A 22,819-nucleotide genomic window follows, 5' to 3' on the forward strand; every position below is an offset into this window, starting at 1 on the left:
CCTGCCCAAGGGTAGGCAGAAGAGCAACCCACCAGTCATCAGCTTCCTCGGCCAGCTGATGAGTACCAAACCGCACTTTCTGATCCTCCGTGCACTGCATAACCCGGAAAATCCTCTCAATCTCCTTAAGCCACGTCTGGGCTCCATCAGGGTCATAACGTCCTTTGAAAGTCGGAGGGTTCTTTCTCATGAACGTCTCCAACATCCTAGCTTCAGCATTTGCACCAGCATTCACGTTAGGTTGTTGTCCCACAGCTTGGGCAACAGCTTCTAGAGCAGCAGCTAACGCAGCATCATTCCTTCCAGCCATTTCTGAGATTCTTACAAAAGTAGCAACAACAACATAAGATAGTAATATAAATATTACTAAGACTCGACACGACTCTCTAATTGACCGGACGGATCGACCTGCTCTGATACCAATTGTAACACCCCGTTTTCCCAATATACAAATTTCATAAACAATTATCAGAGTAAAAACCATAAACGGGATATCACATAGAAACGTAATCCAAAAATAGTTAAATGATAATTTAACCTTCACAAATATCTTTAACATAGCAGCGGAAAATCATAAACATAAATCATAAACGTTTTGGCACGCAGGCCCAACCAGTATCTCAAAAGAGTTTATCAAAGCATAAATTATCATGGCAGTTCACGTAAAAGAATGAAGCATGTTATAGCATTAACCCCATCCCGTTACGTATCAGAGCGACCTAGACGACACAGTGAGGCAAGGCCACTCACAGAAGCAACTGCACACTAAGCACGATCACCTGCAAGTTACCCATACGAAGGGCAACATTTTCAAGCAGAAGGGGTGAGATTTCATAATAAAATAACATTAATCAATGTAATTGCGAATCATAAATTAACATCATAATCATTCCATTATTAACTTTGCATAAATGCTAAACAGTTATCACGTAATCATATATCCAATCATTATAAACAACATAACATAATCAATGAACACTTATCACGTAATCACATATCCATTCATCATCAACAAGGCATCTTAATCATGACAATGTGACAATGCTCTTAGACTCTTTATATGCATGTGGTACCAATCGTCATCATAAGTATTAATATACTTTAATCGTGCGGAGGACAAAGCTCCTATAAAACGTGCGGAGGACAAAGCTCCTAATTTTCGTGGTGAGGACAAAGCTCAATGATATGCTATGCATGGACACATATGAACAAAACAACGTAATCGACTTATCAACATGCATCCAATAATTTGGAGCTAAACTTCATCATATACTTATGCACTTAGTTAAACAACGGAAGCAGCATAAACAAGTCACATATCAAGATGATATCATTATATCAATAGCACATAAATTGCATCATTATCAACTCTTCATATCTTGCATAAATATACATTACATTAACTCATGTTCAATCAATATTATCACATCTTCTCATTTTGCATGAATATACAATACAATAGTTCTTAACCAATTAATATTAATATAACTTAAACAACTCTACAGTCTGCATTAAACAACAACACTAGGTCTCATTACCAGTTAGGGGTTCACTCTTAATCAACAAGTGCGACACAGATCGCACAAACACATAAACAAGTTCATCCTGGTTGTACTCGCGAGGCGAGAGCACTTACTCGCCATGGCGAGTACCACTCAACTCCCAAACTAAGGTCGTTCTGGGTTCCCTCTGATCCTACATTCATTCCTAATCAATACTAGGTATGTTCAGGTACTCAAGGGTATACAAGGTTCAACTAAAAAGGTCGAAACACGAAACATGACATGCTCTCTGCCTGAGCTCGCGAGGCGAGAAAGGGTTGCTCGCCATGGCGAGTTGGACCAAACAACTCGCGAGGCGAAGGAAAGGGGCTCGCGTGGCGAGCGATGAAGTTCATCACTCGCGAGGCGAGGATCATCACTCGCCGTGGCGAGCGATGAACAGAAGCACGGGCAGACTAGGGTTTTTCTCAAAAATCCATCACACAACATGGTTCAAAGCCTAATTTTGATTCCAGAATTCATCCTAAACATATTCTAAGGTTAAAGGACGGTTTCTACATCAATCTAAACAAGTTTTACCGTTTGATCATCAATTTTTAGGGTTTTGACCTAATTCCAAAACTTCTCTAAATCAATCCTAACTTTGTCAACTAATCATCAGAATTACAGTAATTAACATTATTGAATTATTAGTCTCACCCTTACCTGGTTATGAAGAAAATCGCAGCACTCTACCTTGGTTCCTCTAGACTTGGCTTTTTCTCCCTTTTCCAAAAGTTTTCACGTACAATGAGTTTCTAAAATATTAGGTCTTCTCCTATTTATATCTTTTTCTAATTACTTATCTTATCTCACTTTCTCCCCCAAAACTATCTAAAATATCAAAACAGCCCTCAACTAAATATTTTATATTATTTTCAAATCTTTATTTTATTTAACAATAAAATAATTCCCATATCATAATCAAATCCTTCAATACTCATAACTTAACACGTCATCGATCAAATCACCAAAATCACCACAAATCATCAAAACATATCAAAATCATACATATATTATATAAATATAATATAATCACCTAAACTCGATTAAATAAACGATTAAACGAAAGTGGGCGTTACATCGCGCGCTTAATATACAGGTTATTTCTTCTCACATCTACCGTGGAGGCAACAACTGTTGTGCTGACAGTTTAGCTAACTTGGGTCATTCTGTTGTTGGGGAAGTGTGGTTGTCAGTTTAGGCATCATAGTTTCAGCAGGATTTCTTTGAGGATCGTTGTGGTTTACCTCGGTTTCGTTATCCGTAGGCAGCTGGTTATTTTGTTGTTTATATTTTGTCTGTTTCTTTTTCCTTTCCCGTTTCTTTCCGAGGGTTTTGGTCTAGTCCCCCCTCTTGTATTTTCCCTTTTTTTTTTTTTTTAATAAAATTTGAGTTTGGTGGTATAGGATGGGAGTTCTTCGGGGTGCCAACCTAGTTGGGATGTCGTTGCTTCTCCTTGATGCCTGTCCTCTCTCCTGGTTTACCGGGAAAAAAATTCATTATCATTACATATAATGTCTCCTCTCTATACAACTAGGTTCTTACCCACCATCATCATTAACTTTCGTAATTATTCTTCTCATTTAAAACAACTTTATATCTTATTACCTTGTTCTCACATTCGCTGTCATCTATACATCGACTATTCTCCTAATCTTAACTTAATCCTAATTTGAAGTTATTATCTCATTTTATCAGTACTTTTGACTTTAGAAACTTTCCTCACTAAGACTTCATTACAATTCAAGATTTTATTCTCTCAATACCAGTTGTTATTATTATCGTCAAACATTATAACTATTACCGCTTATCCGCTTTCCTACTTATCTTGCTCTCTTCTAATTGTTTTTCGTCCTTTTCATCGCTATTATCATTCCCATTGTCTTTCATTACCTAATTCACAACTCCCTATCCTTCTTTACATCTCGCCTACGATCATCTAACTCGACTACACTATAATCTTTATTTGTTTTTACACTTTAAACGTTCATATATAACATTCGCCTTAAGTTATTTAATTAACTTGGCTCTCTCATTCTCCAATTAGCAATACTCTTAAGCTCATTATTTTTCACGTCCTATTGTCAAGTCATCTTTTAGCATCATTAAATTCACTTAGATCACTATCACCGTTTTATGTTTTAGACTTGCTATTATCCTGAGGAAATCCCTTCTATATATGCCTGATCACACTCCCTCATTTAGATGTAAAGCTTAAGGACCCTCACCTTTACTTTACACAGTATCGGATTTCTTAAAATCACTAATACTATCATGTATGGTTAAGAGTCCACTAGAACGGTGGTGCTGAAACTTCATGAAAAACGCAGCATGATCCACGTGCGACATTTTAATCATAACTCAATTAGGAATGTCTGAATAAGGTCAAACTAAAGATAAAATAAATATAACACCCATATCTACAACTTTCATGAAGGAACCTAAATCCAATTCGATACAGAGAGGGGTGCAAAGGTTGGTTTTCCTAAACCTAGGTAGAGTGCACGACCTTTCTGACCTCTGTGTAGTATTTTGATCATAACTCAAGTTTTTGACGTCCTATTGGATTCACTCCAAATAAACATGAAAGGTAACATCCATATCTACAACTTTCATGTTTACATCGAAACCTAGTTCAAAACATAAAAGAGTCGAAAGTTGGATTTCCTAAGCCTCGGAAAAGAGCACGACCCTGCTGACCTATGTGTAGTATTTTTTATCATATCTTGAGTTCTAGATGTTAGAATGAGGTCACACCAACTCCCAATTAAAGATAACATTCATAGCTACAACTTTCATGAAGACACCGAAATCTAATTCTCAACCTAAAATTGCCAGTGTTTATTTTTTAGTTTCGGTTACAGAAATCACAGATTTTCTGCGATTTTGCATGTGCGATTTAGCCTTAAGGGACCTTTCCTAACTCCTTTTCGACCCTAAACTCGCCAAACTCGACCGTAATCTTCACTCCATGACTACCCTATCATTCAAACACTAATTCTTTGTTAACCTACCTGATTACCCACTCTTTTCAAGACTAAAACTCAATTCAAAAACTTAAATAGTTTTCCTCAATTGTCATCTATCAATTCGTTCATCATCATTCACTGATCAAAATTCACATCATAACAGCAACAATGTATTAAAATTTAAGACGACCCACCCATCATAAATTAAGATACCCTAAAGTGCAAAGATTCTCCTCCTTACCTCGAATCCGTAGAAACCTTCGGTTTGGCTCGATGTTGCTGCCCTAGGGTTCCGCTTCTCTCCCTCTGCTTTTCTTCTCCCTTTTCTCTATTAGCAAAACTGATTTCTAATCCCTAATATTCCTATTTATATTTTGGCTCATTATTCGCTATAATTGTCTTCCTTTCCTACACACTACTCTTTTACTTCTCCCCTCCCCCACTTATTATAATTTTGCTTTCTACACCCACGTCTCTTTAATTATTTATTTTGTTAGGATACTCCTCCTCGTTCCTTTTAATTTTCGTAAAGCACCTCCCACTCCTCATCATTATTTCTATTTTCTCAAAAGTAAAATAATATTCAAGCACAAGCAGCATCAACAATAATATTAATCAAAACTCCACCTATTAAACATCATTGAATTATTTAAAAATAGAAAATGAGGGTGTTACAGCTGCTGCATGAGGAGCTAGGTTTTACAGAGGCGGAGGCAAGGGCTGAGGTGAAAAAACAGTGTGGTGGGTATGTCAGTTACACTAAGCTGAAGAGGTGTTACAAATTACTATTGAATAGGTGTAATCAATCGGTGGTGTCTGCATCAGAGGAGGAGGAGGTGGAGCAGAGTGTTGTTAGGACCGCCTGCATTAAGGCATTTTTGTTGCTCTTGCTTGGCTACACCATTTTTGCTAGCAAGAACAGCAGAATCGTTAATCTGCTATGGCTGCTTTCGCTTCATGATTTGGACAGGTTGAGCGATTGGTGTGATTTTTAACGAATTCACGATACAAACAAACAAACTTTAATTTTTCAAATATATATCATTAATTAGTTTTATTGAAAAAAATAAGTGTAATCGACACAGAGTATAATTTACAAATTATACACTTAAAATACTAAAACGACAATTAAATAAAAACGTTAAATTCGCTTTTAAACGACATTTAAAAAGAAACGAAAGAAGTATTTATAAATATTAGCGCAATAAAATGACAAAAAGATGAACATTCGAGTACTCATCTTTCTGCTGATAATTATAAAGTTATGGTTATCCTAGACTGCGTTTTTGGAAAAAGTGACCTTTTTTTGAAATGAAAGACAAAAGTTAAACCAAGTACGAATCTAATAAGCAAAAGTAAATCCTTAAGTACATGCAAATCCCAATCTTGTAAAATACTCCTCTCTTTTTGTTGTATATGCCTAGCCCTTTATGATTCTTTCTTCTCTTACGAGAAAAGAAGACTTTTGGGTCGTCTTCCACACATTCTTTGCTTCTTTCCTTAACCCATACAGTTAGTATATATAAAATAACTTTGTCGTAAGTATTATATCTAATTCTAACATTGCAACTCAAATTTCACAATATATATTTGTCAACTTCAATCTATCAACTACTTTATCATGGCGGTCCTTGGAAGTATGGCAAGAGTTTTGGATACATTAATAGGGTACAATAATATATAATTCTAGAAAACAAAATGAATTCTGTCTTTAATTATATTTTTGTTTGTAATTCATTTATTTTCCTAATAGTCCTAACTCCTATTGATAACAAAGTATTTTTCTTCCATTCAAAAAAATAGAGCATGTTCTTAATTTATTTCTTTTTCTTTACAAATATAATTAACATTATACTTTTTTTTTTGTATACCAGGCCTGGAGTAATGCTTCTTTATCCTTTGTAAGTATCAATGGAAAACACTACTATACGTCGTTAATTTTAACTTTATTTTAATTAGCTACGATTAATTCGTAATTAACACAAGAAGAAATATAAAAAATTTCTTGTAGTTAGCTACGATTAATTTTAACTTTTATGAGTAATACATATCTAACAGATATTCATCAATGAGGGCAATTGAGAGTCCTTCAACGTTAGATGATCAGCAGTGGCTCACATATTGGGTTTTATACTCCTTCATGACTCTCTTTGAGCTTTCATTTTACAGGATCCTAGCATGGTAAGTTATTAAAACAGATTAAGTTTTTATATATATAGTTTATAATAATAAAATAAAGGGTTATTAGATATATTTTTAGCCTCAATAATTATCTCGAATTTTGTTTTTGATTCATTTGTAATTGTACATCCACTTTTCAGTCCCAAAACATAACAAATTAAATCACACGTTTTTGGTCTATCTTTAGGGATGAACTAAAAACATGTAGTTTGCAATTTTTAATAACTAAAAAGTTGGTACAACAATACAAGATTTAATTACAGTTTTGATTCTCCTATTTTCAGTCATTTATGGAATTGTTCCTCTTATTTTAGAGTCACTCGATTTTGAAGTTCAGAAGTTTATTACTTTTTTTTTACTTAAGATGATGTATTTTAAATGACGTTATATACAACATGATGATGTAGAGTGATCAATACCGATGAAATTACAAGATAATCAATTGAAAACTTTGATTTCAACTTCCGTTTCACCATCTTTTAAATGCAAAACCATGACGAAAGAACCAAGATTGTGTGATTTTAAAATGTGGAGGCCAATTTAGTAAATGAGTAAAAATAAATGGGCGAAAACCGTAAATAAGTCTAACTAAAAACATGATTAAATTTAATTGAAATAGTAAATTACAAATTTTACCCTAAAATAAATGAATATTTAATACATTTTTAAGAAAAGCTAAACATTTTTCTTTTATAATGTATAGGTTTCCCATATGGCCATATATGAAACTTGTGTTTTGTATATGGTTGGTATTACCAATGTTCAATGGAGCTGCTTTTATATATGAGAACTATGTGAGGCAATATGTAAAGCAAATAGGAAGCTATGGAGGTTTCAACAAGTATCCAGATGAACAAAAGAAAGTCCTTCAAATGATCAGTTTGGATGCAAGAAAATCTGTTGAACGTTACATAGATAGATATGGCCCTGATGCCTTTGAGAGAGTAATCAAAGTGGTATATACTATAAAAAAATTCCATCTAGTTTTATTAATTTTTCTTTTTGTTTTAACATTTTTATTATGTTTCTGGGGAAAAAAAAATCATTTATGTCATATTCATGCTTGATTTGCAGGCCGAGAAAGAAGCAAGGAAGCACTAAAGATTTGTGTGAAAAAATGGATATTTTAAGTGTCATGTTCATTAACGATTCATGAGTTTCAGAATTGTAGTATAAAATATTTAAAATTGAAATAAAATGACATCAATCTTGAGCTTTTGACACTTGAAATTAAATTATAAATTATCTATAATTTCATGGTATATATGACATTAGTTTGATTTTTTTAATTATAATTAATTATACGATACCAGTTAATTAGATTGATTTGTCTTAAGTAAATAGTTATTCTTTAAAACTTTTAAGCAATTCAATCATCACGCTATGGCATGTAAAAATTCAGGCTTGAATCTTATGGAGACTAACTTTAAAATCAAAGTTCATATAACATATTATGAAATGGATTAGAAAAAGAAATAATCATGAAACAAGTTCAACATTTCGAATATCAGTTTTTCAGCACTACCACCAACTTATAGAGGGCTTATACTGAGTGGTGATATTTTCTTTAAATTATCTACAAGGAATACCAATGTGTGTTCAGTTTCAATTGTTCAACCGACACAAAAATAATAGCCATAGAAACCTAACTAAGGCCAATATATATCAAGACAATCAAATACATATGATTTTATCAACAAAACTCATATGTAAGAATAAAATAAAACAGAATGTACCAGATAGAGATAGAGCAACACAAGACAGAATAACACAACACAAAGTAGAACATGATAAATTTTTATGTTATTGAATTTTTTTTATACGATTTTTGGTGGTCAAAAAACTATTTTTGTATTTTAGATAACTTGTATGTGAGACAAACTATTTTTGTATTTTAGATAACTTATATGTGAGACAAAAATTGTGATGTGGTTTAGTGAGGGACACAAATTTCTATTTCTATCATGTGTAACAGCCCGTTTTTTTAATAGGATTATTTTATTTATTATTTATATGTGTTTAATTACTTGATTATGTGTTTGTTTTGTGATTAGTGGATTTTTAGGACTGAGGGTATTTTAATAATTTGAGGAGCGAGGGTAAATTAGTAATTTTAAAATATAGATTATTTTAATATTTTAGTGCGAATAGTTATTTTTATTAAGTTAGTGGTAACTTGCAGTAATTATTTTGATGTCGTAATTAATGGATGTTTTAATGAGTTAAGTGTGTAGTAACTTTTTAAGCCAATTTTCAGCCAATAGGTTAGACCCTGTTGTTTCGGTGACAAACCATATTACAAGTCTAGAGACCTTAGGATTTTAACCCAATTTTTGGAGTTAGGCAATTATTGTGTGTTTGCAAAAGTCTAAGTTTGGGGTTGCTCATGGGATAGCTACATTTTAAGTTTGGGGTGAGGGATATAGAGAACATGAGTAAATAGATCACATTGTCTCAATTCAAAAATGGAAAATATATATATATATGGGTGGGGATATTTTGACTCCAAGAGTAAGTGTAATATCTTACTTCAAATCTTGACCTTTAATTCTAATTTTGGTTAATGACTTAGATTAATTGATATGGTAGACTTTAATTCCATTTTCTATTGTAGTCAACACTTATCACCACAAAATAACAAAACAATAAATGACTTTTAATTAATTGATTGATTTTTTTTTCTTCCATTGTTTTTTTTTTTTGTTTCACGCTAAAAGAATTTTTATTTTGGATTTTATGCTCTTGTTATGTTATGTTATGTTATGTTGAATTCTTGAGCTCTTTCATGTCCATGACAACAAAAACTAATTACCATGGAGATGATTATTTTAATTTGCCGTATAAATAAATACACAAATTTATTTATTTTTTATGCAATTATTGTAAATGAATTAGATATAAGAAAAGACTAGGGTTACTTCCTCTATTGTCTTTTTTTTGGTGACAAATTAGTACAAAAATGTGCGTTTATAAAAAAAATATAAGAAAAGATCAGGATTATAATGAAGAAACCAAACAAAATATGTCGTATAAAAAATAGTAATGGGAGAAGAATAAATATGCAATTCTTTGAATTTTACAATAGTTTTCTTTTAAAAAAAAATATATGCAATTTTTTAAGTGTAAAAAAAGTAAAGGGAAAAGAAAAAAAAAATCAATGGGAAAAGCAAAAAAATTCTTTTTGCATAAAAAAATATATGCAAATTTTTTCTTATGCAATTTTTTAGAAGGAATAGAATGAGTGATTCTTGAAATTTTTCTTTCAAGGAAAGGATTTTAAGTTAACCCTCAAAAATTCTTTTAGCGTGAAAAAAAAAATCAATCAATTAAAAGACATTTATTGTGTTTTTTTTTGTTGACAAGAGACATTTATTGTTTTGTTATTTTGTGGTGATAAGTGTTAACTACGATAGAAAATGAAATTAAAGCCTACCATATCAATTAATCTAATCCATTAACCAAAATTGTAATTAAAGGTCAAGATTTGGAGTAAGATATTACACTTACTCTTGGAGTCAAAATATCCCTACCCTATATATATATAAATAAAAATTCAATCAAGTTGGTACAAAAAAAAAAATCAACTCAAAATAATGTGTGTATATAGTTATGAAATAAATTGAGACAAAGACATGTAAATGGAGTGATCCGGAACTTCTGTTGTGTTCTCTAGTTCTCAAATTTAAGCAAAATATTTCAGGTTGTGGTGTTCCAAATTGTCAAAGTAAGTAGGAAATGCTTAACTTCAATTTTTTATTTTAAGCCTATTTCCCAAATAATCCCACTTGTGACCTTAGCCCCGTTACACCCTGAAAGTCCTTAAAAGTGTGTATTGTGATGTAACTTTGATTGCTGTTTAGAAGCTTTTCAAGTTTTGGTAATATAGTGATTAGTATGTCGACTTGTGTACCCTTTTATCCATGATATTGCGTGAAGTTGAGGAGTGGATGTTTTGGCAAGCAAGTTAGCCCACTAACGCTAACAACAAGATGAACTTTTGATATTACCATTGTTGAGGTAAATGTTACTTTACAGTTAATTTTCATTTTAAAGGAAGTTCCTTGAGTATATACAAGTAATGATGCAAGTTTGGGGTTGTGATGACACTAGGCCAAATAACACTTTTGTTATAGTTTTTATGTAATTTTGGTTGAGTTTAGGTGATTATGCATGAGTTTGAAGCTGCAAAAGAACAAATTTTGGATATTGGAACAAGAAAATAATCGTGCTCCGATCTATAGCATCAGGCTACGATTTTGGGCACATTTTGAGAGCTTTAGTCACGTAAAAAATCGGGATACGATGAAGTCTCATCGTGCTCCGATTTCAGAGACGCGCCATGCTGGGATCTGTAATTAATGAGGCATCTTTATACGATTTTAAGCATCGTAGTACGATTTCTACGAATCAGAATTTTTCTTATAAAAGCCCAGCTGCACTCTGAGCCAAGAGTTCGAAATTTTGGAGAAAGAAACTGACTTTTGGAGCTGGAGATCTGGAGAGAAGGTGGGAGACCATCAAAACGCATATCTGGTTACCAATTTCATGTAATGAATCCTTCTTTCATATTAGTTATTTGTGCTTTAGCAATGACTAGCTAGAAGCTATTGTGATTAGGTCAAGAGATGATTTTAATCTTAACTCAATACAATGTAACTTGTAACTCTTAATCTTTATGAATGTCATTCTATTCTATTCAGTATAAATTACTCTTAATGCTTTTATGATTCTGACCTAATATAACTGATTCTAGAGTTAGATGAATGCTGACACCAGTGTTTAACGCTGACATATTTATACTGTTCAATCTAACGGACAATCTAGGGATGGAGCGTTGTTAGGTTGTGATAATTGAATTAACGGACTTAAAACCTTTCATGATTATAGGTTCGCCTAAGAGATTATGGAATTATAATCAGAAAAGAGTGCTTAGGATCAAGGGATTGACCTAAGCTATTTTGTTAATTTGTCTTAAACTTTATAGCGTTCGTAAACTTAAGAAACAGGTTGCTAATGAGTGATGAACAGATGAATTGAATGACCTAGTCATCTCTCCATATTATTTCTTAAACCAATTTTTTCTTAACCATTTTATTTACATTTGCAATATAATCCAATTGCCTCAGTGCATCCCCTATTTTACACACATCCGTAATAATAATGTTACTACCGAGTAGATATTGAAACAGTCCTTGTGGATACGAATCTTATAAATTTTATTACTTCGATATAAGTTAGTACACTTGCAAATTTTCTATCATTGTTTTAAGTAAGAAAGCTATGTTTTTGAGTGAGTATAGATGGTATAAGTGTTTAGGAAGCATGTGGTGAAAAAGGGATCGAAAACGGTTTGAAAAACAGAATTTTACGCGCGAATACGCGAAAGTAAAAAATTAGGATTTTTCACCTGTCAAGGTGGCACAACCGTGCGCCCCTGTAGTACGGCCGTGCGTGTTTTCACAGTTTTGGATGGCACGACCGTGCCAACCCCCCTGTGCACGGAAACTATGATTTTTCGTATTTTTGAGTTCCCAAAAATATTTCAATGAGTCTCAAACACCTAAACCTAATTAATTGATGTGTAATTGAACTTACATGAGTGAATTAACATAGCTTATCTTGCGAAAAGAAATTGATTTGGAAACTTGAAGAAAATGAGACGAACTTTGAGAATTTTGCGAAATGAACAAACTTTGTGAAACGAAAACACTAAGATTGATTAACTAAGATGTTAGAAGATTTTTCAGGATATTATTATGATATGTAAGAGCTTAGTAACCTATTTTGATGTCGAAAATTGGAAATAGGCGATTTTGTGAAAATAGAAGAACTTTGTAACAACCGTTTTTCGTTAGGATTATTTTAATTATTATTTATATTTGTTTATATGTGCCTATTTGCTTATGTTTGTATTTGATATGGGATTAGTAGATTTTTTAGGCTAGAAGTGTATTTTAGTCATTTTATGACTAAGGGTATTTTGGTCATTTGACGTGTGATGGTAACTTCGTAATTTTAGGATGTGGATTATTTCTAGTGTTTTTAGGTGAATAGTTATTTTACTAAGTTAGAGGTAACTAGTGGTAATTATTTCGGCTTTGGTCATTTGACGTGTGATGGTAACTTAGTAATTTTAGGATCTGGATTATTTCTAGTGTTTTTAGGTGAATAGTTATTTTACTAAGTTAGAGGTAACTAGTGGTAATTATTTCGGCGTGGTATATAATCAATGTTTTAGCGCGTTAAAAGTGTAGTAACTTAAAGAATTATTTAGTGAGAGCTCTAATGTAACAACCCGTTTTTAGCTATGATTATTTTAATTATTATTTATATATGTTTATGTGTGTTTATATGTGCTTATTTGCTTATGTGTATAATTATGGGGGGGGGGGGGGGTTGTGGATTTTTAGACTAGAAGGGTATTTTAGTCATTTTGGATGCTAACGGTACCTTGGTCATTTGGTAAGTAAGGGTAAATTAATAATTTTATTGGAAGGATTATTTTTATTGCTTTAGTAAGAATCGTATTTTTTACTAATTACTAGTATGTTGGGGTAATTATTTAGAGATGGTAATTATTCAACGTTTTGATGATTTAATGAGTATTAACCTAGCCCACTTGGTGATATAAATAGATAAGAATTCTGCTCTTCTCCCAACAGAAAACGCTCTCACCCAACTCAAATGACAAGTACACCTCATGCGCTAGTTAACTCACGCCACATGAGTTAACTAACGCACCTTATAGGTCTCTACGTGACTTAAGTCACGTTGCGAGTTAAGTCACGCTGCATGACTTAAGTGTTATATGACAGCAACAGAGACATAACCTTCATTTTTCCAAAACATCCCAAATTTGAAAAATCTCTCCCCAAGTGCGATTTTCACCAAACTCAAGCAAATCATCATCAAATCACGTAATTGAACAAGTAAGTGTTGCTTATTCTACATCATTGCTTATTTTTTGTTGAAGTTTTCTGATTTTGTGAAGAAATTAGACATTTATAGGTGTTTAGAAATTTGGCTTGCGTGTTAGTTTTTAGATGTTGTTTGAAAATTGCACTCTATGTGTTTTGTAATATGTCTCAATGAATTTTTTTTTGTTTTTTATATTGCTAATGATGAAATTATTTAGAATATGGTTTGTTAATGTTGATTATAGTATGTTTGACTTCAATGTGGTAGTTTACATATTGAAATGACACTGCCCAAATATAAGTGTTGTTGTTGTTGAATTGTTGGAAATGACACAATGTCTGTATGAAAATGTCTCACTGATTTTTTGCTTTTTGAAATATTGTGCATATATGTCTCAGAGGAATACGTCTCCGAGGCCTGAGGAGAGGAGTGACATACTTAGGTTAGGGAGGCCTACCTCTACTAGTAGTGCAAGGAGGGAGAAGCAAGCAGTACTCCCTCCTTTGGATGGTCGAGGGAGATGGGGGCACGAGACTTGGTAGTGTTAATGTTGCGGGGGCCTCATCATCACAGATGGGTCGATCCCAGATGTTGCACCTGACGCAGTATCAACAACGTTATGAAGAGTATCAGCAGGCACAAAATCAGGCTTATTATGAAAAGCCTCAACAATATCATTTTAATGCATATCAGCAACATCAGTATCAGCCTGATATTGAGCAGGAGCAGCCTGATATTGAGAAGCCTCAGCAGTAGAAGGGTGGGGGTCATGCTCGAGGGTGCCGAGGGTAGAGTACGAGGTTGGACCGAACGACTACTGAGGGGGGCCTTCTGTGCCCACGCTTTTACCATACTTCGGTAAACATGTGGCATGTAGGATATGGGTCGATGCTAGTGTAAGTATATTTAATGTTTATTTTACTTCTTTTATTGTTTATTTAACTTATTCTAATTATTATTTTACTTATTTTATGTTAGAATTAAAATTTATGTTGGAATATATTTAATGTTTATTTTACTTATTATTTATTTAACGGTGTTGTTTATTGATTTTTGTTTTTGTATTTCAGTTTCGAAAAAATCATTGGGTGAAAGGTGTTTCGCATAGGAAGAAGCTGAGCCTTTCTAACTTGACATTGCCTCAACCGGGAATACAAAACTAATGCCTTTCGGTCTTACCCCCTCCTGAATAATGGGTACGATAGCATCTCTCACCATTTCGTTTGTGCCTTGTCAGAGAGATGGCATGAGGAGACCAGCAACTTCCTTCTACCTGTTGGGGAGATGACCAACACACTAGATAATGTGGCATGTCTCCTAGGTATCCCCATCACTGGGAGGCTCCTTCATAATAGAGATTTAACTCGTGAGAAGGGGATACAGATGATGTAGGAGGACCTACTTTTTACAGCGGAGGTTGCTACTAAGGAGGTGGGAAGACAAGGTGCTGCTCATTTCAGTTTTGGTAAACTGAGGAGGCGTTACGAGGAGCTCTTCAATGGGTGTAATCAGCTGATTGAACTTGACACAGAGGAGGAGCATGAGGAGCAGACTCAAGTTAGGTTGGCCTGTATTAAGGCGTTTTTGTTGCTCTTGCTTGGCTGGACAATTTTTGTCGGCAGGAACAGCATAAGCATTAATCTGGTGTGGCTGCTTGCGTTGCAAGATATGGATGAGTTGGGCAGCTGGTCATGGGGCGGGATGAGACTTTCTTTCCTATATCAGTAGCTATCTCTTACATTTGTGGCCTTCTGTGGTGGTTACTGTTGGAACAAAATGCGTTTAACATTACCCTTTAAGTTTTGATGATAACAAGGTATTAAAAATGTCAATTGGATATGCTAATATTTGTTCAAGTGTACAGGACCATAGACAAAGATTCAAGTGTCTTTATATCAAACATAGGTTCTGGAAGAACAAATGAGAGCAATGAAATTTACAAAAAGTGAGCTTATGTTTCAAGATAGAGTTTAAAGAACATAGCATCTGAAGTCTTTCGAAAACAGTTCATCGGAAGCAGTTCATCAAAAGATGTTTGCCATAAGCTGTTTACCAGAAGCTGACGTCATCAGAAGCTAAAGATCATCAGAAGCTGAAGACTGGAATATTCAGTTAGCTAAATTTTGTTATTCTGAATGCATATGATTGCAGAAGGAATGGAAGCCTGGAGCAACGACTACTTCAGAGGAATTTGAAGGCATTGGATGATTATCCATTGAAGAATGCAACAAAAGGACAATAGTAAAATTGTACAACCACTACTTCACTACTCCACTCTCCATGTCTGCTATAGTACACAATAACAGCTATATCAACGTTGGTTCTCTCTATTCTTGGAATGGATTCGAAATTGTTCCTTCACAAGATAATAACCAAATCAAGCAAAAAATCATTGGTGATTTGATCAAACTCCTACAACGACTCTTTTGTGATGTGCTGGCAATTTCCAACTTGTCTCTCACACCTCTATATAAAGGAGTGAAGACCTGAAGATTGGCAAGAATCTTACAACAATTTTACAAGTGTCAAACCTCTACTGAAATTGTTTCACATCATAAGCTCACTTAGAATTTCTTAACAACTTTCATATCTTAGAAATTCTAGAGTCTTAAGAATCCTATCTGATTTGTATTGTAAACACCACTGATTGTATATCAAATGTTCAACCTCATACATTTTCTTTGTAATTCTGTTTGAATATAAGTCTATTGCTTTTGTGCTTGAGCATAGGAATTCTCTTGCAGTTGTGCTTGAGCATAGGAAACCTCTTGCTTTTGTGCTTGAGTAGTTTGAAGTCTCTTGCTTTTGTGCTTGAGCAATTGTAATCAGATATTGATTTTAGTGAACTCTCCTTGGAAGTTCAAGGGGGAGTGGACTACTCCCGGATTGTGGAAGGAACCACTAAATTTCTTTGTGTCTTTCTTCTTTCTCTATCTCTCTTTACTTATCTGCTGCATTTAGGCTCTTAACATTACATCAGAACCTGAACTCTATCAGCTTATGATCAGTAACTTCAGTTTTAGGAGAAAAAAAAGTTAACATAATTCAACCCCTCTTCTTATGTTTTTCTCACCTTCAGTTACATGATCTTGCTTGTGGTAATAACTGTTTTTCTTATTTTTTACTTATTGAATCTTAAATGTATAGTTGTTTGTATAATACTTGTGCTGATATAAATTTGTTTCTTTGTGTTTGCAGGGATGCGTTTTTGCCCACTTCAGGTACCTCCTTTTAAGGATTCGTAATGATGAGTACGAACATGTTCTTGCCCCGCTTGTGAGTCGATGGAAACCTCCTAAGGGATTTAATAGTCTTGGACACAACAGATATGCCATTGATTCAGTGGACCATTCTCATGTCATCTGGATGTCGTACGAGAGACAACGAGACATTACGTCCTTTTAGAACATATGCTAGTGCTCCGGATGGATCATGGCCGGCAAATACAAGAGGGTATGTCACTTGCCAGAGTGGGTTCTTAGGCAGTACTAGTATGTCCAAACTGTTCCCAGGCCTCCTACAAACATTGGGCCTCTTACGGCAGGGGACGTGGTTATGGCCTTCGCAGAGTTTGCTCTACATGTCCTCAGCCAGTAGGAGAGGGGTGATCTATTTTTGTAGAGTATCACATCCTATTATGAACCCCCCTGCGTCCATTCCTGACTACACAGTTGATGCCCATCATCGTCATGTCCCTCCCTACGAGGAGGTTCTTGTTGAGCAGCAGTGGGTCAGACATCCTCCCGACCCATACAAGATCTTCATTAACATGAGAGCCAGAGTGGAAAGTGCAATGGGACATCCTGATGTGTTTAGTAATCCAGAGGAGGTTCTTCTCTTGATGCAGGGCATATAGTCCGAGTGGAGCATGCAGGAGCAGATGCCGGCTCCGCGGAGGAGGAGGAGTAGTAGTCCACGGGATGGAGCATTATGACTTTTGTAGTTTTTTTATTACATTTTGTCGGATTTGGATGTAATCCTATTACATTTACGCTTTTTGGTGTTTTTATGACATTTTTCGTTATTTTTCGTAATTTAATTATGAGTGAATGCTTGATTGAATGAATGCATGAATGAATGATGAAAAATGTATGCAATTAACTAAATGAATGTATGAATGAATGAAGGAATGAAAAAATTAGCGAAAATATAGGTCTCTGCTAGTTCTGGCTTGCTGCAAAGACTGGGCGTGAGTTAACTCACGCAGTGTTTTACACTTACGTGACTTAAGTCAGGTGCTTCACTTAACTAACGCATAAATTTACACATGCGTTTGTTAACTAACACAGGGGTATTTTGATCAGTTTGGTTGGGTGGGAGCAAAACTTGTTGGGAGAAGAGCAGAATTCAATAGATAACTCTTATGAGAAAATAGGTTAAGCCATTCATTCATTCACTTCATAAAATTTAGAGAGAGGTATAGAAAGAAAGAAGAGAAGAATAGAGAAAGAAAGGAAAGAACTTGAAGAAGAGGGAAGCTAGAGACTTGGGGCAGAGGAGCATAATTGAATCCATAGCTAGCATCTTTGAAGATTTTAAGGTAAAGGTGGTTTGACTTTCTCACAATTAAGCCAAAAATTCATATTTTCAATTATGGGTAAAAGTGATTATTTGTGAAATATGACTTTTGTGAATTTTAATGTCAATTTCCGTGCTCTTTATTAGATGAAGAATTTGGGTATGTTGAATTGATGATAAAATTGTTGTTGATGTTTGATTTTCATTGTTGAAGTATGAAAATATTAACACTTTGTGAATTTTGCTTAAGTTGATGAAAAATGATATTGTTGTTGTGAATTGTTAGTGAAATCATGATTATATGTTATGATTGTTGTTGAATGATGTTGTTGATGATAATTCATGTCTTTGTGTTGCTAGTTGTGTTGTTGTGATTCAAGTTGTGGTGTTTTGTGAGTTTCAGGTGAAATGGGTCAAAAATGAAGAAATTGGTTTTGATGAAATTGAATTAGTTGATGAAGTGGTTAGAATGAACTAGGATGATAGAATTTATGTTATTAATCACTTTGTTTTAAAGAGAAATCGTTTGGGATAAAAATCGAGGAGTAAAAGTTGTTTTAAGCACTTTCGTGAATAAATCATTTTGGGGTGGGTTTGATTAAGTTGTTTTGAGTTGAAATGTCATATTTTCAATTATGATTTGATTGGTATAATTATTTGGGATTCATTGGCGAAAATGGAATAGAAATCGAACTTAGAAACATATTTTTACGCGTGAAAATGCGAAAACGTGTTTTCGCTGAACTGGTGCATGGGCACGACCGTGCGCCTATCAATAACGCGTATTTTTTGCACTTTTTCGATCCCCAACATATACCAATGATTCACAAACAGCTAAACCTAATGTATCTAAAGTAATGGTGAGTTTAAGATACAAATTAACTAGAGGAGTATAAGACGAATATAATTGAAAATATGGGGTGGTGGTTTGTGATAACATATGATAGTAAAAGTGATGATAATGGTAAGACAAAAACCCTAAGTTATAATAAAGTTATTGTTGTGATAATGGATGATATTAAGAGTGATGATAATGGTGAGTGGTGTGAATGTTGATGTTTCAATCAGAATGTATTATAATTTTTTATTTATGCAAATGTGGATTGTTGAGTATGTGTAGCACCTATTTTAATAAATAATTGTTATTATAGGTAATATATTACTTTTTAGATTTATTAAATAACCAATGTATCTAATCGATATTATAGAAAAATAATCAATTATTCAATGAATCTAAAAATTCAATGTATATGTGTGTATATATTTAAAGGGAACTTTGACTGATATATATATATATATATATATATATTATTCTCAGTCAAATTACTTATATTTTCCCTAATTTATATATATTGCCTCTTTAATATAACTTTAATTAGAGTCAATTATTTGGTAAAAAATTGACTTTATTATTATTATGATTATTTTTTTTCTCTCTCTTAAAATGTTATAATACTCTCTTTTAAAAATTATATCATTTTATATTTTTATGTCAAAATATTTTCAAACCTAACTATTAGAGTTCACTTCGTTTTGCAATAAGCAGAGCTTTATCCATGGCTGTCAGTCCAAATGCAAATACCGAGACTTGGGAGGAAAAGGTAGATACTACAGTTTCATTGCTTGATTTATTAGATTTTTTCGTTTTCTGATTTCCATTTTATAATTTGCCCATCAATAAATCATATTTTAATATATGTTTTTTTCCTCTCTAGAAGTTGTACATGTTCTATGCATATCCTTTTGGTTCAATCATAATATACATATATATATATATATATATATATATATAAAAACATGTTTGTTATTAATTTTTTCGAGTTTATTATATCAAACTTTAAAATATATTGTATATTTCAATAGATATTTTTAATACAATACTTAACCAATTTTAACAGTGTCGTCAGTGCAATGGTTAAGGAATCCATAAATAGATAATTTTTCTTGAAAATATAAGTTTTGGCTTTTGATTAAATAATTCTCCCTCCGGTCCTATTTACAAGAGAAAGTTGACTTTTTAGATACATTGAATAAGGTATGTATCTAGTCAAGAACCTAAACCAAATACATAAATTATTTAATGTATCTAAAAAGTAAATTGTTTTTTGTAAATAGGACCGGAGGGAGTAATTACACTACTTTTAATAAAAAGTTAATTGTTTTAGTTGCTTAACCAATGCCCTGAGGCCATTGTTTAACATTCTCCATAATGAAATTATCACCAAAAATTACATATTGATAGAATGCAATTTCTCTATAGTTCCCTCATGCTTATAGACCTTTATCTTTTTTTTATTTTATTTCTCTAATAGTTTTTTTCTTTCGAGATCTAAGTGAAATCTGTATTTTTCTTAATGTGTTTTGTTTTGAAAGAGATAATGTTCCCTGATATGAAAGAATCTAGTTTGATTTTCTTGCACATTAATTACTAGTTTGTTTTCTTTTAGTTATAAAGTGCACTTCTTCATTCTCTTTTAACAAAGTTCTCTTTATTACAATCAATACATTGACAGTAATAAATAGATATCTACATAAATTAAATCAACTCTGGCATATTAAATTTTCTATTTGATAGAATAAATTGTAATAACTTTTGTGTCATATATGTATAATTCGTTTAATTATGATCAGGAAGATGATGTGACCTATGATGCTAACCCAATAACATGCATAATTCCAAATAACAACAATGAAAAAGATGAGAATACCAATTTTGATGGCGGTGATGGTAAAATTGATAGTCCTAAACATAATGATGATACTACCATCAACATTGCTATAACAAATGAGGTAATTTGTACATTATTTCAAATTTTAATATACCTTTATTAGAATATTTTTGCACTTCAATGTTTTAAATTCTATTAATAACATTTTAGCCAAAAATGAATTTAGATTTCAAGTTCACCTACTCAAGGAAAAAGAAAACGAAAAAGCCATAGAGGACTTTCAGCTGAATTGAAGAACAACTGGGAAGTTACAGAGAAACTAAGAAGCGACGGAAAGAGGACTGATAAGGTATTTTGTCCATTTTAAAATGAATACTTTTGATAAAAAATCATGTAATTTAGGATACCATTGAAAATGACTAATCATGAGTTTGTTTCTCCTAAAAAATATAAGCACGCATATAAGAAAAACTATTTAAGGAAATGCATTATAAAATATTTAATTGTAAGTGATAGGCAAGACTATATATATATATATATATATATATATATATATATATATATATATGTGTGTGTGTGTGTGTGTGGAGGCTGAATAATAAATATATTTTGAACATACAATGTTTTAAAGCTATTTTGCTTAATTGAAAATAAGTTTATTAGATGTGGGAAGTTAAAAAAAATAATCTCACATCCATACTAAATTTGTCTTAATATTTAGATGAGTGTTAAACATAAGTACTGGAAACATTAAAATTACAATCGAAATTTTTGTTCGAATGAAATGCATCAAGCACATAGTCTCATACATCTGACGAACAAGTACTAACTGACGAGTTATGAGTACATTAGATAGAACTATGCCTAACTAAAAGTACACAATACATATAGGATAGTATATGTAAGACTAATATGAGACATGCATGCATAAATCATTCAGCTTCCTAATGCTTACCCTGTTCTCGAGCAACCTGAACATGTGAAAAATAAAATAAAGGGAATGGGATGAGACAAACAGTGTCAGTGAGTTTCGTCTATCCTACGTTGTTAGTTATCTTGTTGGAAACTTATAATTACCATCAGTCGATAGTCATTCTAGGATTGATTGTCCATACCATAAGTATCATATTCAATTTCATTTATATGCAATTAGGGTGTATCACACAAATTATCTGAGTTGATTTTATGAAATGGCCATTGTGAGTAGTACAAAAACATTCTCATACATAATCTGACTAAACTCCTATCATACTAGGCTAAATCATGTAACTCGTCTTGTAGATTTTCTTCTCGGAGAAATCTTATCTGGCATAATCTGGAGCCTCAAAAGACACAACTTATCATAACATATTTTCTATAAACATATCTTGATCAATCCTCTCTGAACATATTCTATTCTTAGCATAAACATAATAGTATTCCCAAACATAAGGAAAACCTATGTTTTCTCGTATTTATTTTCTCTTGTTAATGTTTTTTTTTTTTATGAGAATTAATGTTCTTATTATTAAGTTCATATTTGTTCTCAATCCACGTCTAAAAAAGGGTTTTCTAGATCCATAAAATAGGCCCCCTTCTTAGTAAATAGAATTAATTTTAAAAAAAAAATATAGTATCTTGTTTAGCGATGTTCTGCTTGCTTTGTGAGATTGACGGTACATAAAAACAGGGTAGCTAAAATAGGTTTAAGTGAAAATAAGTTTATTAGACGTGGGGAGTTAACAATTTTCGTTGAGAAAATTAAAGAATATGATAGTTGATAGTTAAATATTAAATAAGAATGCTTAGATAAAATAGTTTTTAAGAATGTTGAAGTTCAAAAGCTATCAATGATGTTCTTATGTTCTATATACAAAAGGATATTGTATCTTGTTCGTAAGTTCAATTATTGTTAAGAATTCCTTTAAAATATAGTCTCATACATTTAAATCACCCTCTTTTTCAATTTGAATTTTTTGAATTTCCATTGCCTGTAATTCTCTTAGAGCCACTCATTGAACAAACCTCACACATCGACTCC

At 32.8% G+C, this 22,819-nt stretch overlaps 1 protein-coding gene across 2 annotated transcripts; it reads left to right on the top strand.

Annotated features, from left to right (window-relative positions):
• Positions 1 to 6,060: 6,060 nt before the first annotated feature.
• On the top strand, positions 6,061 to 7,915 carry LOC25490663 (HVA22-like protein f). 2 transcript variants are annotated; one of them, XM_013604285.3, is made up of 5 exons: positions 6,061 to 6,181; positions 6,388 to 6,414; positions 6,572 to 6,694; positions 7,398 to 7,650; positions 7,769 to 7,915. In XM_013604285.3, the coding sequence occupies exons 1-5, from the start codon at positions 6,135 to 6,137 to the stop codon at positions 7,793 to 7,795; spliced, it is 477 nt and encodes a 158-aa protein (XP_013459739.1). In that variant the 5' UTR covers positions 6,061 to 6,134; the 3' UTR covers positions 7,796 to 7,915. The 2 variants fall into 2 exon arrangements, with proteins under 2 accessions (XP_013459739.1, XP_039688279.1); XM_039832345.1 differs by having other exon boundaries at positions 6,065 to 6,181; positions 6,587 to 6,694.
• The last annotated feature ends 14,904 nt before the right edge of the window (positions 7,916 to 22,819 follow it).

This window comes from Medicago truncatula, chromosome 3 (genome assembly GCF_003473485.1).
Source record: "Medicago truncatula cultivar Jemalong A17 chromosome 3, MtrunA17r5.0-ANR, whole genome shotgun sequence".
Lineage (NCBI taxonomy): Eukaryota > Viridiplantae > Streptophyta > Magnoliopsida > Fabales > Fabaceae > Medicago > Medicago truncatula.